The sequence below is a fragment of the Acyrthosiphon pisum genome, chromosome A2, assembly GCF_005508785.2.
Source record: "Acyrthosiphon pisum isolate AL4f chromosome A2, pea_aphid_22Mar2018_4r6ur, whole genome shotgun sequence".
Classification (NCBI taxonomy): domain Eukaryota; kingdom Metazoa; phylum Arthropoda; class Insecta; order Hemiptera; family Aphididae; genus Acyrthosiphon; species Acyrthosiphon pisum.
The window spans coordinates 28,528,050-28,540,623 of NC_042495.1; the positions used below are offsets into that span (position 1 = coordinate 28,528,050).

The following is a 12,574-nucleotide window of genomic DNA, read 5'->3' on the forward strand; positions in this document are numbered from 1 at the left end:
TAACTTGTAACTTTAACAAGTTAAATAAAAAAGGAAAGTAACTTTTAACTTTAAACTTAACTTACATTTTTCCAAATTAACTCAACTTAACGAGTTAAAAAAAATAGTTAACTTGCCCAGCCTTGGTGTCAACTATATTGTGTGAATAACTCTATAAAATGTAAGAATTACCATTCGTATCGGGATGGAGGGGACGAACAATTAAAGTTTAGACTCAGTATTTGCATATTATTGTCTTAAATTGTTCGTAATAAAATACGATGTCCCGTAATTTTGAGTCGGTGATTTCGGCTAGAGTCAAATGAAATCAGTCATTTGGACGAACGCAATTTCAACACCACCACTTTTAAAGAAATTTGTAAGTTGCGCGTGGGTCAGAGAGAGAAAACAAATAGTGCGCTAACTTCCTCTTAATGCTGAAATAACTGAGATAGGTACTTTACATTTTTAAGTGGAAATTACTTGATTTAACAAACAACCTCATGACTCAAAATCACTGTATGTAGAATTTGTTATTTTTAGTAGATATAGTTAGTAGTAAATCTTAAAATCAAAAAGGTGGGCAAGTGGATGTCGCTCTGCTGTACAGTAGGTTACAAGCGTGTCAATGTATAATGGATTGTATTAAACTTGAATTCAATGATCTGATATCATTGTTTTAGTAAAACTATTCTGAGCGGAGACGGTTTGTCAGTCTAAATATTTTGTATTGTTATTATTTATTATTTCCTGTAAGTTGAATTATTATTACTATAATATTGTTTTTTTTTATACGTTCCTGTGGTGATAAACAAAGCGTTAGATATTCCATTTTTAGTGGATTCTCGTAATTTGTCGGTGATTTTTCCCGTGGTACTAAATAACTATTGAGAAAATCGACCTGTCTAAAGTATCATCTCGATACAATTTTCTAATAGATAAGATACTATATGTTGAAATCGAAGCACTCCTTCTGGTAGAAATTTCGTATAAAGGATAAAAATAAAAAACCCATTGTAAAACCACTAGCTTCGTCGCTCCACTCAGAATCTAAAAGAACCTTATCAAGTCACTATTATATTCATCATATTATAATATCTTGTTAAATGTAGGTATTATAGCAGTATTTCCTATAGGTGTAGGATGACACTCTGGATCTCACTCTATCGTTGTAAGTCAATCCGGCCCACGGTGGGAAGGTAGGCATAGAAAATAATAATTATATTCATAAAATACAAAACAAAACTTAGTAGATAGGTCGAGACTTGAATTTTCATTATCCTTCTTGATCAGAATTTCAACAATGCAAGCGAATGACTATTAATATTTTATTACATACCTATTTATACAATTATACCAATTGGTAAATTTGTGTGTATATTTATTTACCATTAGGAACACACTTTTTTTTTTTTTTATTGAAATAAATCTACAATCTAGCTACATTAATTTTTGTACAATAAGTAGGTTTGATAAATGAATAATAAAAGGTTAACATAAATCGTGCGATTAGGAAGGATACCCAGTGGTAAAACCCTATCAAAGAAACACACTTGTACTTATAGATATGCACTACATACCTACATGCAATTTTGGTGTGTACACTTTGTTTCAGGGTTAGCTAAAAATATGGTAAATTAAGAGGCAATGAGTAGTAGTACTTAAATTTACAAAGGTTCATGAACGCACGATTAGTCTTGGTTAGTTTCCTTTCCTAAAAAAAATTGAATGTACTAAATAATTATTTTTCGGTACTCGTGAAATGATATAATACCAAGGTATATTTAATTATTAATGAGTTTATTTAGTTGATAAATAATATCATGTAAGTACTATAATATACTACATTATTAGTTTTGTATAAATGACAAAAATATATTGTAAATTCATTAGTAGGTATGTCAGAGAAACTAAAATTATTTCTCAAATATTTGGAAGTGTGACAGACAGTCTAGACGGGGAACTGTACCATAATGATTTGGATACAGATAAAACTCCAATTGAATATGTTGATCCAGGTTGCAGGCCAGTAATCTGTAAAATAAATAAAAAATGTACTAAGGTGTTTATTTAGGTAATAAAAACTACAAAGCAAAAAGTTGTACAAAATATCTATTTTTTAAATACATACAATGCATATATTATATAGATTCAAAAAAGGAAGTAGGTACCAATGGTATATCTACATACAATTTGATATTGTAGTCTTGCAGTCTTAGCGTTTTTCACTACCAACCAAAACTATATATACGAAGTACAACAGCATGATAGTGGCTGTCGACGACAATCGTACGACTGCGACCTAGCGAAAACATTCTATTTCGACGGACTTAAAGGTAATGAAAAACCTATATAGCCGACTCTATCATCAAAGGTGCCATTACCATGCACTCGAATTTCGAACTGCTGCACGGTACAATGACCGACGATTCTACATCGATCATCAGCATTCAGACTCAGCGAGCGCACAAGATACGCGAAGTGACACTCAAACACGGTTTTCAGTCTTAAACTATATCTACCGCAGGCGGATTACGCTGTCAAGTATCGTCACCACTGATGACCGACCCTCCGGACACTCAAACATGGTATTTCAACTTTACCCTTTTTAACCACAAAAAAGACAATGAATACACAGGGGGGGGGGGCATATCAAGCCCGTTGGGTTACCATTTCCACGGTCCATTTGAGATTTCTAGACACTAAAACTCGACTCTCAAACTCACCCGCCAGCAAAAGGAGACCGGTAAAGCGTTGAGGCTCATCACAAATCCTTATAAGTTATCATAAATCATGTTTACCACTTATACAGGTATCATTGCATCAATAATTTATGATAAGGTATGTAACCGAAATACTGCATATTATATTGCCTATACATATCTTACAAAGGGCTTTAATAAACATGTTTTTTCGGAGTTTTTTGAATTCAAGATGGATAAATAATAATAATTATTATTATTAAGTATTCAGACTTTAGATAATACTATTAAACAATATTTATTTTAATAAAATTAAAACAAGTTTTTAAATTATTTTATATGACCTAACAATTACGCATAATTATATTATTATGATTGAAGACCGGATTTATATGCATTTTAAGTTGTAAAATATGTATGCAACCATGCACTAAAAAAAGTCAAAATATGCAAGAAAAGAATGCAAAACATGAAAAATAATTTTTGATTATTACAGCTATTTATTTATCGTAAAATTATAAAATCAAAACATAAATTATGAAAAAAAAAAACTACAATATTATATTATTTAATGATGATAAAATTGAATTAAAATGAAAAAATATACAATTTATTCGATATTGGAAAAACAAAAAGTAACAATAATATATTCCATATTGACCTCGGTTAAATTATGACGGCGGTTTGTGATGATATATTTTGTATGCAGAAAAACTTCGTTCCACATCAACGCTCGTTATGGGTGCATATTTAAAACTCGACAACATTTCCGGGGAAAAATGTTTGATGGAGGAACTCTTTAATCAACAGTCTCGCCTAGGTGCATTTTAGAAATTTCTTTTAAAATTAGAAAGTCTTTATTTTTATTAATAATTTTGGAACATTTTTATTTTATAAATACGCTGTTATAATAAAATTTTCAGCAAGATTAATAATAGAATTCGTAACTAAGTCAAAAACGTCTTGTTCAAAAATGTGTAATGCATCTATGAGTAACAAACTTTAAGTCTCAAGCTTTTTAATGCTTTCAAGAATAAACGAAAAATTTGTTTTGATTTAGTTAGAATTTGTTTACAGTTTTAAATGCTTTTGACACCATCTTCTTGTAGGTTTTGAATAACATTTTTAAAATATTCAAAATTATCTGCATAAAATATTTCCGATTCTAACCAAGCACCCCATCGTGTTATTGTAGGTTGAGGTGGTAATGGTTTATTAGGTAACATTTCATGATATAATTGAATTCTATAAGGAGCTTTCAAAAATATATTTTTTCTGTTGTTAATTAAATCGTTTATTTCATGAAAAATATCCATAATTTTTTCTGCGATCCGATGAATCCCATGAGCAACACAAGTCACATGAATAAGATTGGAATAAAATGGTTTTAAATTGTTAGCAGCCTTAACCATATATGGGGCTACGTCGGATAACATTTAAAACTTTTTCGTCGTTACCTCCCTCTGACCATAATACTCTAAGACAATCATTTACAAATTTTGCTATGGTATTATTATTTGTTTTTTCAAGAACTTTAGATGCTAAAATATACGATTTTGATGGTGAATCAACATTTAATTTTCCAATAATAAAGTTCGCAATATATTTGCCTCGTGGGTCAGTAGTTTCATCGATACAAAAATATATGAATGAACTTCCTATATTTTCTTGTATTTTTTTTTAAAACGTCTGTGTAACATTTGATTACATAATTCTTCCTTAGGGTACTTTCATCAGGTATATGCAGATGAGTATATTTTTCCAAAAAATATCTGAAATTGGTATTTAGTAATTTATTCAGTGGTATGTTAGAAGCAATCAAAGCTGAACAAAGGTCTTGGAAAAATACTGATTGATTTTCCCCTAATGTTGACTGTTGATTAACAAATGTTTGTTTAGAAGTGGGAGTTTTTGAATTTTTTTCGTGTGAAAATGACTTAACGTGCTGATCAATTTGAAATTTGTTTTGTACTACAACTACTTTATTACAATATTGACAAAAATCTGAATTATTATTTAAGGTTTTGAAAACCTCACGTGATTTTTTATACGGTTCAATCCATTTTCTAAGTGATGGTAATTTTGAACTTGGACATTTTAGCATTGTAAAATAACAAACACAAACAATGTTATATAAAATGTACACGTTTTTATACTACGTTGGTCGTTGACTATTGCCGAATGTACGCTTCGAACTACAGTCGTCAGTCTATCAGTTCGTGTTAGTATTGTAGTATTGAAGATAAGTCGATAATGTTAGACAAAATCGATAAGATAAAAATATAGGAAAACCAGTATACAATGAATACTACCTACCTACCAACTAATACGGAAACGTAATATTATATTTTTAAAAATATTTTCAATTTTTGTATCGTGTAAAAATGTATATATAATAATCGTACATACAATTATAAAATTTTATTTTATTTTATTTATACCTGGGGTGTATACGTATTATGAAAAAACATGCGTTTTGTGTAAAATATGCACTTGTACCCAAAATATGCAAAAATATGCAAAATAAAAATTTGTAATATTATTTCTTTAAGTATGATTGATGAAAACCCATTTACTGCATGTAATTGCTTATAAAAATATGAATATGCATTATATGCAAAATCCGGTCTTTAATTATGATGTACGTATGTACCTAATTTCAATAATTGTTATTATCTTTAAAAACATGATATGGGTAATGAATCATTTAAAACATTATACTATTCTATCTTATAATAAAGCCGTGTTAGCCAACCAAAACCCTCATAAACAAATTACAATTCTTATTGCTTCCTAAAACTTTCGAGATTTAAACGACCATCAACGTAGTCACATGTGTGACTTGTATAATTTGAATGACATTGGCTCCAAAGTCGGTACTTACTCTCAGAGAGTTATACCACTAACTAGTATATATTATTTAATATGATGACATGATGTATGAATAAATCACTATTATAATGAAAACAAAAATAATAGCTTTATTACTGTATGAATAAATTGTGGAACACGAATTAATTTGTCTAAGGCAAAATATTATTACAAGGCAATAACAAATAAATATTATTTTTAATTCGCATCAATGTGCAAATTTCAATAAAATAATTATAACTGATCTTACTACTGTAAAATATAATGTAAAATAAATTACCGTATAGTTATACGTAGGTAGTTCTTCATTAACCGGAATTTCTGTCGGCGTAATGCTAACACAACACGTGTTCATGTCATTTGATGAAATTTCTTCGACGTTAATAATGAACATTTTCAATACACCATTGAATATCCATGGAGCATCCCACTGGAGAGCTAATGTAGTGCTACCGATTTCGGTCGTTTTAAAATTCATTGGAGAATCGGGCACTATATTTAATGCAATAAACAAATTATCATATTAAACATATTGCAAGTAGATCAGTAGTTAGAAGTTACTAGTTAGTCTTCGTAATGTACTATTATAATATAGTAGTCACATATAATTACATATAATTACATATTAATAATTTTATATACCTATTTAATATTTTATTAAATTTTAAGTCTAAGTATTTAAACTATTATTGGTATAAGGGTAGGTTGTATAATACTTGAATTAGGTACTTACGTCCATCGATGCTGTTAAAAAAAATAGACAAAACTTTACCACCTTCTGGATAATCTATAGACTTTGGCTTTATCTAATAAAAAAGCAAGTGCATCTTGTATAAATAAAAATAATTTCGTTAAAAGGATATAATATTAGTCTTCTATCTCAGACCCTTGCGAACATAGATGAAATATATTTGCGTAAAATGATTTTTTTGTGATTGTATTGAGTAGGTAAAAAGTAAAAAAACCTACTCAAGAAATTAAAGAGTATGATATTTTTGAGGGTACATATGAGTCGTATGACCTATCGGTTATAAAATTAATTATTATTTCACGTTATATTCGCAATAAATCTTGTACTTACGTTTAAATGGATATATTATGTTGTTTTGAGACAATATTTAGCCAAATAGATATATTATAACATAGCCTCGAAGTTATTTATCTCTATAATTTTTGTATTAGATGATTATACTCTAAGCTAATTCAAATACCTATATAAAAACAAAATTATTTTAAACAAATACATTTTGTCTATGTTGCAGTTGATCCATAGAAAAAATCAAACAGATTTTTCAAAATTAAGTTAACTGTTTGTTGTTTGTATGTATACTATAATACGTGACTAGAGGTAAAAACTCTCTAGCCCCGGCAATACGTACTTTAAATGTATAGTTGTTGCTCGGACTCAAATTATAAAATGTATGACAATAGTACTCTGGCCATGCAGAGCATTTCTGCGGTGGTATGATGGAAACGTTTTTCGTGTTTATTAAAGGATTCTCATCAAACGAAACGATAAAACCGTCTACATTTGTGTCTTGTGAATATCTCCAGCGAAACCCTGCCATACGATTCTTTAGGCTCTTTTTATAAACCACTAAATCTTCTACCGGTTTTAAATCTAAAAATTTGTTAAGTAAAAGGTAAGGTTTGTTAACATAAGATTTAGTCATTCAAAAATTTATATAAATAGAGTCCACTCACTTTCTAATTTAGTCTTGAAATTGGCGAGTAGAAAATGTTCTGGATTATAACCGAAGTGTGTTTTTATAAATACTTTCAGTTCATAATCTGTGTTGAATTTTAGCTCGTTAAAGCTAATATAATTATTTTTTGTTTCTCTCGTTTGTAAAACGTCATCAACCTTATTCTACAAATAGAAATTGGATATAGTATTTCAAAAAATTATATTTAATATTTACTGAAGTTACCTTTAATTCTATATAGAATTGAGACAAAAATCCATTTAATTTTGAGCAATTTTCGGGATCAATTTTCCACTGAACAAATATAGAGTTATAAGTTATACACATTGGATGATCAGGATCTAAGATTGGTTCACTTATTGGACCTAATAAAAAATATTATTATAAATAAAAATAATATACCTATTCAAATACGATTTGATATATTTTTACTTGAAGCTGGCGTTAATACATTAATCATATTTTCTTGTTGAGTAGTAATTTTGTCTTCTATGCCAACCAAAACTTGTATACTATATTGAGAATTCGGCACTGTATCGAATATTTCATAGTTGGTTTGATTAAAAATTGTTATTGACGTCCAATTTTGTTCTACTTCCCTTATGGAACAGCTGAGAATTCGTTTCACCTATATTTAAATTTTAATTTATGGAAAGACATAGGCAAAATTCTATTTAAGCAATACCTAGTGGATTTTATTATTTATTTTTAAAATAGTTTTTAATTTGGACGTACTTCGTTTGGAAGTTATCATTAAAAATGTTCTAAGAGTAAGGTTTTTCAAAATATAAATTTTTCAAAAAATAATGCGTATTATTAAATATTTTTATTTCAAAATTTATGATTTTTTAATACTCACTCGATTGGTAAAATAAAAACTTAATTTTCATGCTTTTGAACTCAATTTAAAATGAATTAAAAATATTCTTAAAATGGCTGCAGAAAATCATTATTCCATATTAATTTTTTTTTTTAATAGGGAAGAATTTTCAAGTACTTATCTGTTATTTGTAATATTCTATAATAACCCATTAATTTATTGACCACAGTACGATAGGTCTGTAGGACCACGAGTTTGATGACCAGAATTGTTAGAGTTAGGGAGCAACTAATCGTGTTACCTTATCAGCCAGTGGTTATGGTTGCCAATATGGGACTGATAGTTTTAATGTGTTTTAACTTTTAATGTCTGTAACTCTGAAACTAAGTCAGATAGATTATTCTGATCTATTTTCAGCTATTTCTCAAACACATTTTGGATGAATTTTGAAAATGCTATTTTGAAGGTCCAAATATAAACATTGCTAAGGTAAGTATGACAGGTAAGTTTTGATTTTATTTTACCAATGATTTACGCATGCAAATTAAAAAACACATCCTACACAGCATTTGGGAAATGATAATATTTTGTGAATATTTAGGAGTGCTTGAATAATTAATATTTGACTAATAATATTGTATTAATATTTTATTCTCATAAAATACTGCACAAAAATGTTGACTTAATATTTTCATAATGTTTCTATGAAAATGTTTTTTAAAAAAATATGATTAAAATGTTTTGTTAATGTGTTTTACAAAATATTTTTCAAAAGTGAACTTCTTGGCCAAAAAATATAAATAAAATATTTCCTTATTATTTACGCAACTTTTTCAAATATTTTGACAACTATATTGTTTTGCTGAAAATATTTATACCATAGTTGGGAAATATTAAAATGCTGTGTGGGATTTTGATAATAAAAAACTATAAAATATTTGATTCTAAGTATTAGTTTTTAAAAATGCGTATTTTGAAAAAAAACTATATTTTATGAAGTTTTTCACGATAAATTGTCTTGCTCGGTTGCTAAACTAGAATCATTCTTATATAATATAAATCTATAGGACATTGGTATATCCGTAAGTAATAGGTATTTAAATTACTTATGATGGAGCTGAATAGTAAGTGAATAGTAAGTTTATATGAATTAATAGTTTAAAGGTACCTAAGTATATTTATTATTGTTCAGACTATATAATTACTAATTAAATAATTGCTATAAGAATTGTGCTCAATAAAATTACTTTATATTTGATGATTGATGTTACTGGTTCATCGACTGTAGTATAATGTTGATGAGAATTTACCAATATCCAGTTTACTTTGATTTTTCCATTTTCATATATAGTAGAAATATTTTTTATTTGAACGCCGTTTTCTATAATATTAAGAAAAAAGGTACAATTATTACATTTTAATAGAAAATATTATTATCAATTACTTGTGAGACATTAGGTATTTGTTTCTCGTTTATAGGTATTTAAAATTAGAATAAATTTCTGTTTAAAATGTTTATTACTATTATATATGTTTGTTACGCCGTGCCGCACCTACTTTTTATATCGCGGTTTGCGGCAACGACTTGCAGTGTGTTGTGGACGGGAAAAGGGTGCAAAACTCACAATATATTATCCCGTACAATTATGTTCAAGTAAATTAAGGCGCAACGACGCAATGTATATAATTTTACAATAATGTTTAAAATAGGTACATACAATAATAAATAAATAATTATAAGCGCTGTGTGCAGTTTACTGCGCGCTACATACAACCAATAATAATAGCAAATAATAATAAGACAATATGACCTGATGGACACTTCGGCGTTGGTCATTAGTGGTCCGGTCCCCGCTGGAAAGGCGACAGAGTCTTCCTCGTTGAAATGTATAATAAGTTTGGTAGTGGGCTGTGACACAATCGACAATCCGTCAAACTTCGACTATCCCGAAGTTTACGACGGTCGCGGTATAAAGATTCGCAAATAATAATATTAGTGGTTTCCACGTTCAACCAGAACTAATAATAATAATAATGTCGAATGACCACGAGGTCGATCACAGCCAGACAATACACGTTATATTTTTTATCATTGTCGTCATCAATAAGATGACACAATAATCATTGTAATTTCTCTGGTTTCCCGGATACTGAATCTGCAGATCATTTATATAACGACTACCAATAAATCATAATATATCAATCACAATTTGATGAGTACTTATTTATTTGGTTCCATTTATAATACCTATCTTTCTGTTAGATAGTCCGGACTGACTATAGTCAATAAAAATTGAGTGTACGGTGGTAATTGCAATATCATCTGCGTCATTATTGGCATTATTCGTCATTAGCATAAGTCCGTCAGCAACCATTGTGCGTTGTGTGAGTGGCCGCCCAGGTCGTCCAGGTGCAATACGCTGTGGATCGGCCAACCATATATACCTCCACTTCAGTCATTGATGCGTGGACATTCTGGATTGTTCAATGGATATCGTGGCAACTGGTCATACTTCCGTAGCATAAGTTAGTTATAAGATTATATCCAATTGTTGTGAACTCTGTGGTCATTGCACCATACCGATCCGGTCACGGAGAGATCCCCCCCCCAAAAAAAAAATATACTTAAACTGCATAATCCTATTTCCTATTGTACCTATAACTTGTATCCTTTACACCCTCGCGTTTCGTTGCGTTTCGGTTCCTTCGTGTCTATTGTCGAGTCATTGATGCGCCCACCGTCACATCGTTGGGCTGTGGGATGGATTGCCTATATCTTGGAAATAGGCATTGTCATACTGTCGCTTTAGAAACGTTAATTGTGTATGCAATTCTGGTTGTCTATCCTTGACGCGTTCAATCTTTTCGGTAGATACAATTACTACAAGTTTAATCTATCGAATAATCTTCACAATCATCGATTACCCTACAAGTTCATTAATTGTATGAGAGTTCAAGATGTAATATTAGGTATAATGTCGTCAGTGTGACCTAAGGTTCTATTAATTAATTGTTATAGTGCATTTTTTGATGGTATTTTGTATTGATAACTTGTTGCTAATGTTTCCGTTTGTCGATACGCAACTAACCCAATTCTTGGCAAGCACATTTGGCAGCTTTATTGGCTTGGACTCCAGTTTCAACCTGAGCTTATTGGTTCTATTTGAGTTCCATAATACTTCGTAACTTCTGTTATATGGTAAATAATGTTGGTGGCACATGTATTTCTGGTAAATATTGTTCAGGTCATCACTTTTCGCATTATTCAAAAAAAAAATTCCCTGTTCTAAAATGTCTTTGCTATATCATTCGACACTCGTGTTTGTGTTGTAAATGTGTTGTTCGTCAATATTTCGTCTTGTGAATCGCACTGTGTTACAAATTGTAATGAGTGACCATACAGGTCAAAATTATTAGTATTTTTTGGAAAAATCCTGATTCCTAACTACCCATGTTTATGTGCAAAACCAGCTCTTTGTATTGTTAATACTTAATAAATCAATCAGCCGGTTTTAATTATTATTATTGTCTTTAGTCGTCTGGTAGAATTATTTTATTATAGAGGTAGGTCGGACTACAAAATATTGTATCGAATGAACTTTTTGATCGTATTTCGTTACAGAACACGAACTGAATAATTCGGGTGATGTCAAACTAGAACTGAACTTTTAAATCGTACATAAACCGAACATTTCGTTCAACATCAAATCACATCTGTACCATATTATATTGATTATATTTCATATTTTGAATTAAATGTCAAATCAAACTTTAATATTTTATGTCAAACCAAAATAACCAACAACTATCGAGCTAAGGACCAATTTTATAAATTATAACGATTTATCAATATTGAATAACAATAATCAATAATATTAATTTTCAATATTATTCAGTGAGTTACGAATTATGATTATATAAATAGTACAAAGCTAAAATAATTATCAAAGTCTATAAATAACCTGGACAGTATCGCGTATTTAATTTTACTTTTGTGATTTTAAAATTAAAAATTAACTACAATGCTATAATTAGAATGCAGACTTAACTAGAACACTCCACGTTAAAAATAAGTAAAAATAAAATAGTATAGAATATAAGTAGATACTAGATAGTATAAACTATATTATAGACAATAAACAAATTACAAATTAATTATTTAATATTTAACAATAAACACCGGGAATATTTTTGGTGTGAACCATTTGACGTTATGGAATTGTTTTGGAGTTCGAACTATTTAGAAGTTATACATTTTAGTTCGATTTTTCGAACATCTAACAGTTCGACCCACCTATATTTTATATCAATTTTGATACTTGTCAACCTGAAAATCATCATAATTTGTTTGTTCATGATCTGCTGTGAATAAAACTTTAGGTATATTACGATTATTATGTACCTACAGTATATTATTATTTAAATACAGTTCACAACACATCAACAATTTGTTACATTTGTTCAATCGATACACGAACTAAGAAAGCCTGCTATTG

The 12,574-nt window shown here is 29.3% G+C and overlaps 1 protein-coding gene across 2 annotated transcripts in view; it reads right to left on the reverse strand.

The window, feature by feature from the left end:
• Positions 1 to 1,807: 1,807 nt before the first annotated feature.
• Positions 1,808 to 12,574, reverse strand: part of LOC100169299 — a 32,765-nt gene continuing 21,998 nt past the window's right edge. Inside the window, exons 15-22 of one of the 2 annotated variants that reach the window (XM_008187910.3) lie at positions 9,326 to 9,459; positions 7,691 to 7,886; positions 7,484 to 7,623; positions 7,257 to 7,422; positions 6,932 to 7,173; positions 6,286 to 6,358; positions 5,833 to 6,044; positions 1,808 to 2,013 (exon numbers count right to left, since the gene is read on the reverse strand). In XM_008187910.3, coding sequence (XP_008186132.1) covers positions 1,903 to 2,013; positions 5,833 to 6,044; positions 6,286 to 6,358; positions 6,932 to 7,173; positions 7,257 to 7,422; positions 7,484 to 7,623; positions 7,691 to 7,886; positions 9,326 to 9,459 — 1,274 coding nt within the window. In that variant the 3' untranslated portion in view covers positions 1,808 to 1,902. Of the gene's footprint in view, positions 2,014 to 5,832; positions 6,045 to 6,285; positions 6,359 to 6,633; positions 6,764 to 6,931; positions 7,174 to 7,256; positions 7,423 to 7,483; positions 7,624 to 7,690; positions 7,887 to 9,325; positions 9,460 to 12,574 lie in introns of those variants that run through there. The other variant, XR_003839451.1, reaches the window with a different exon arrangement.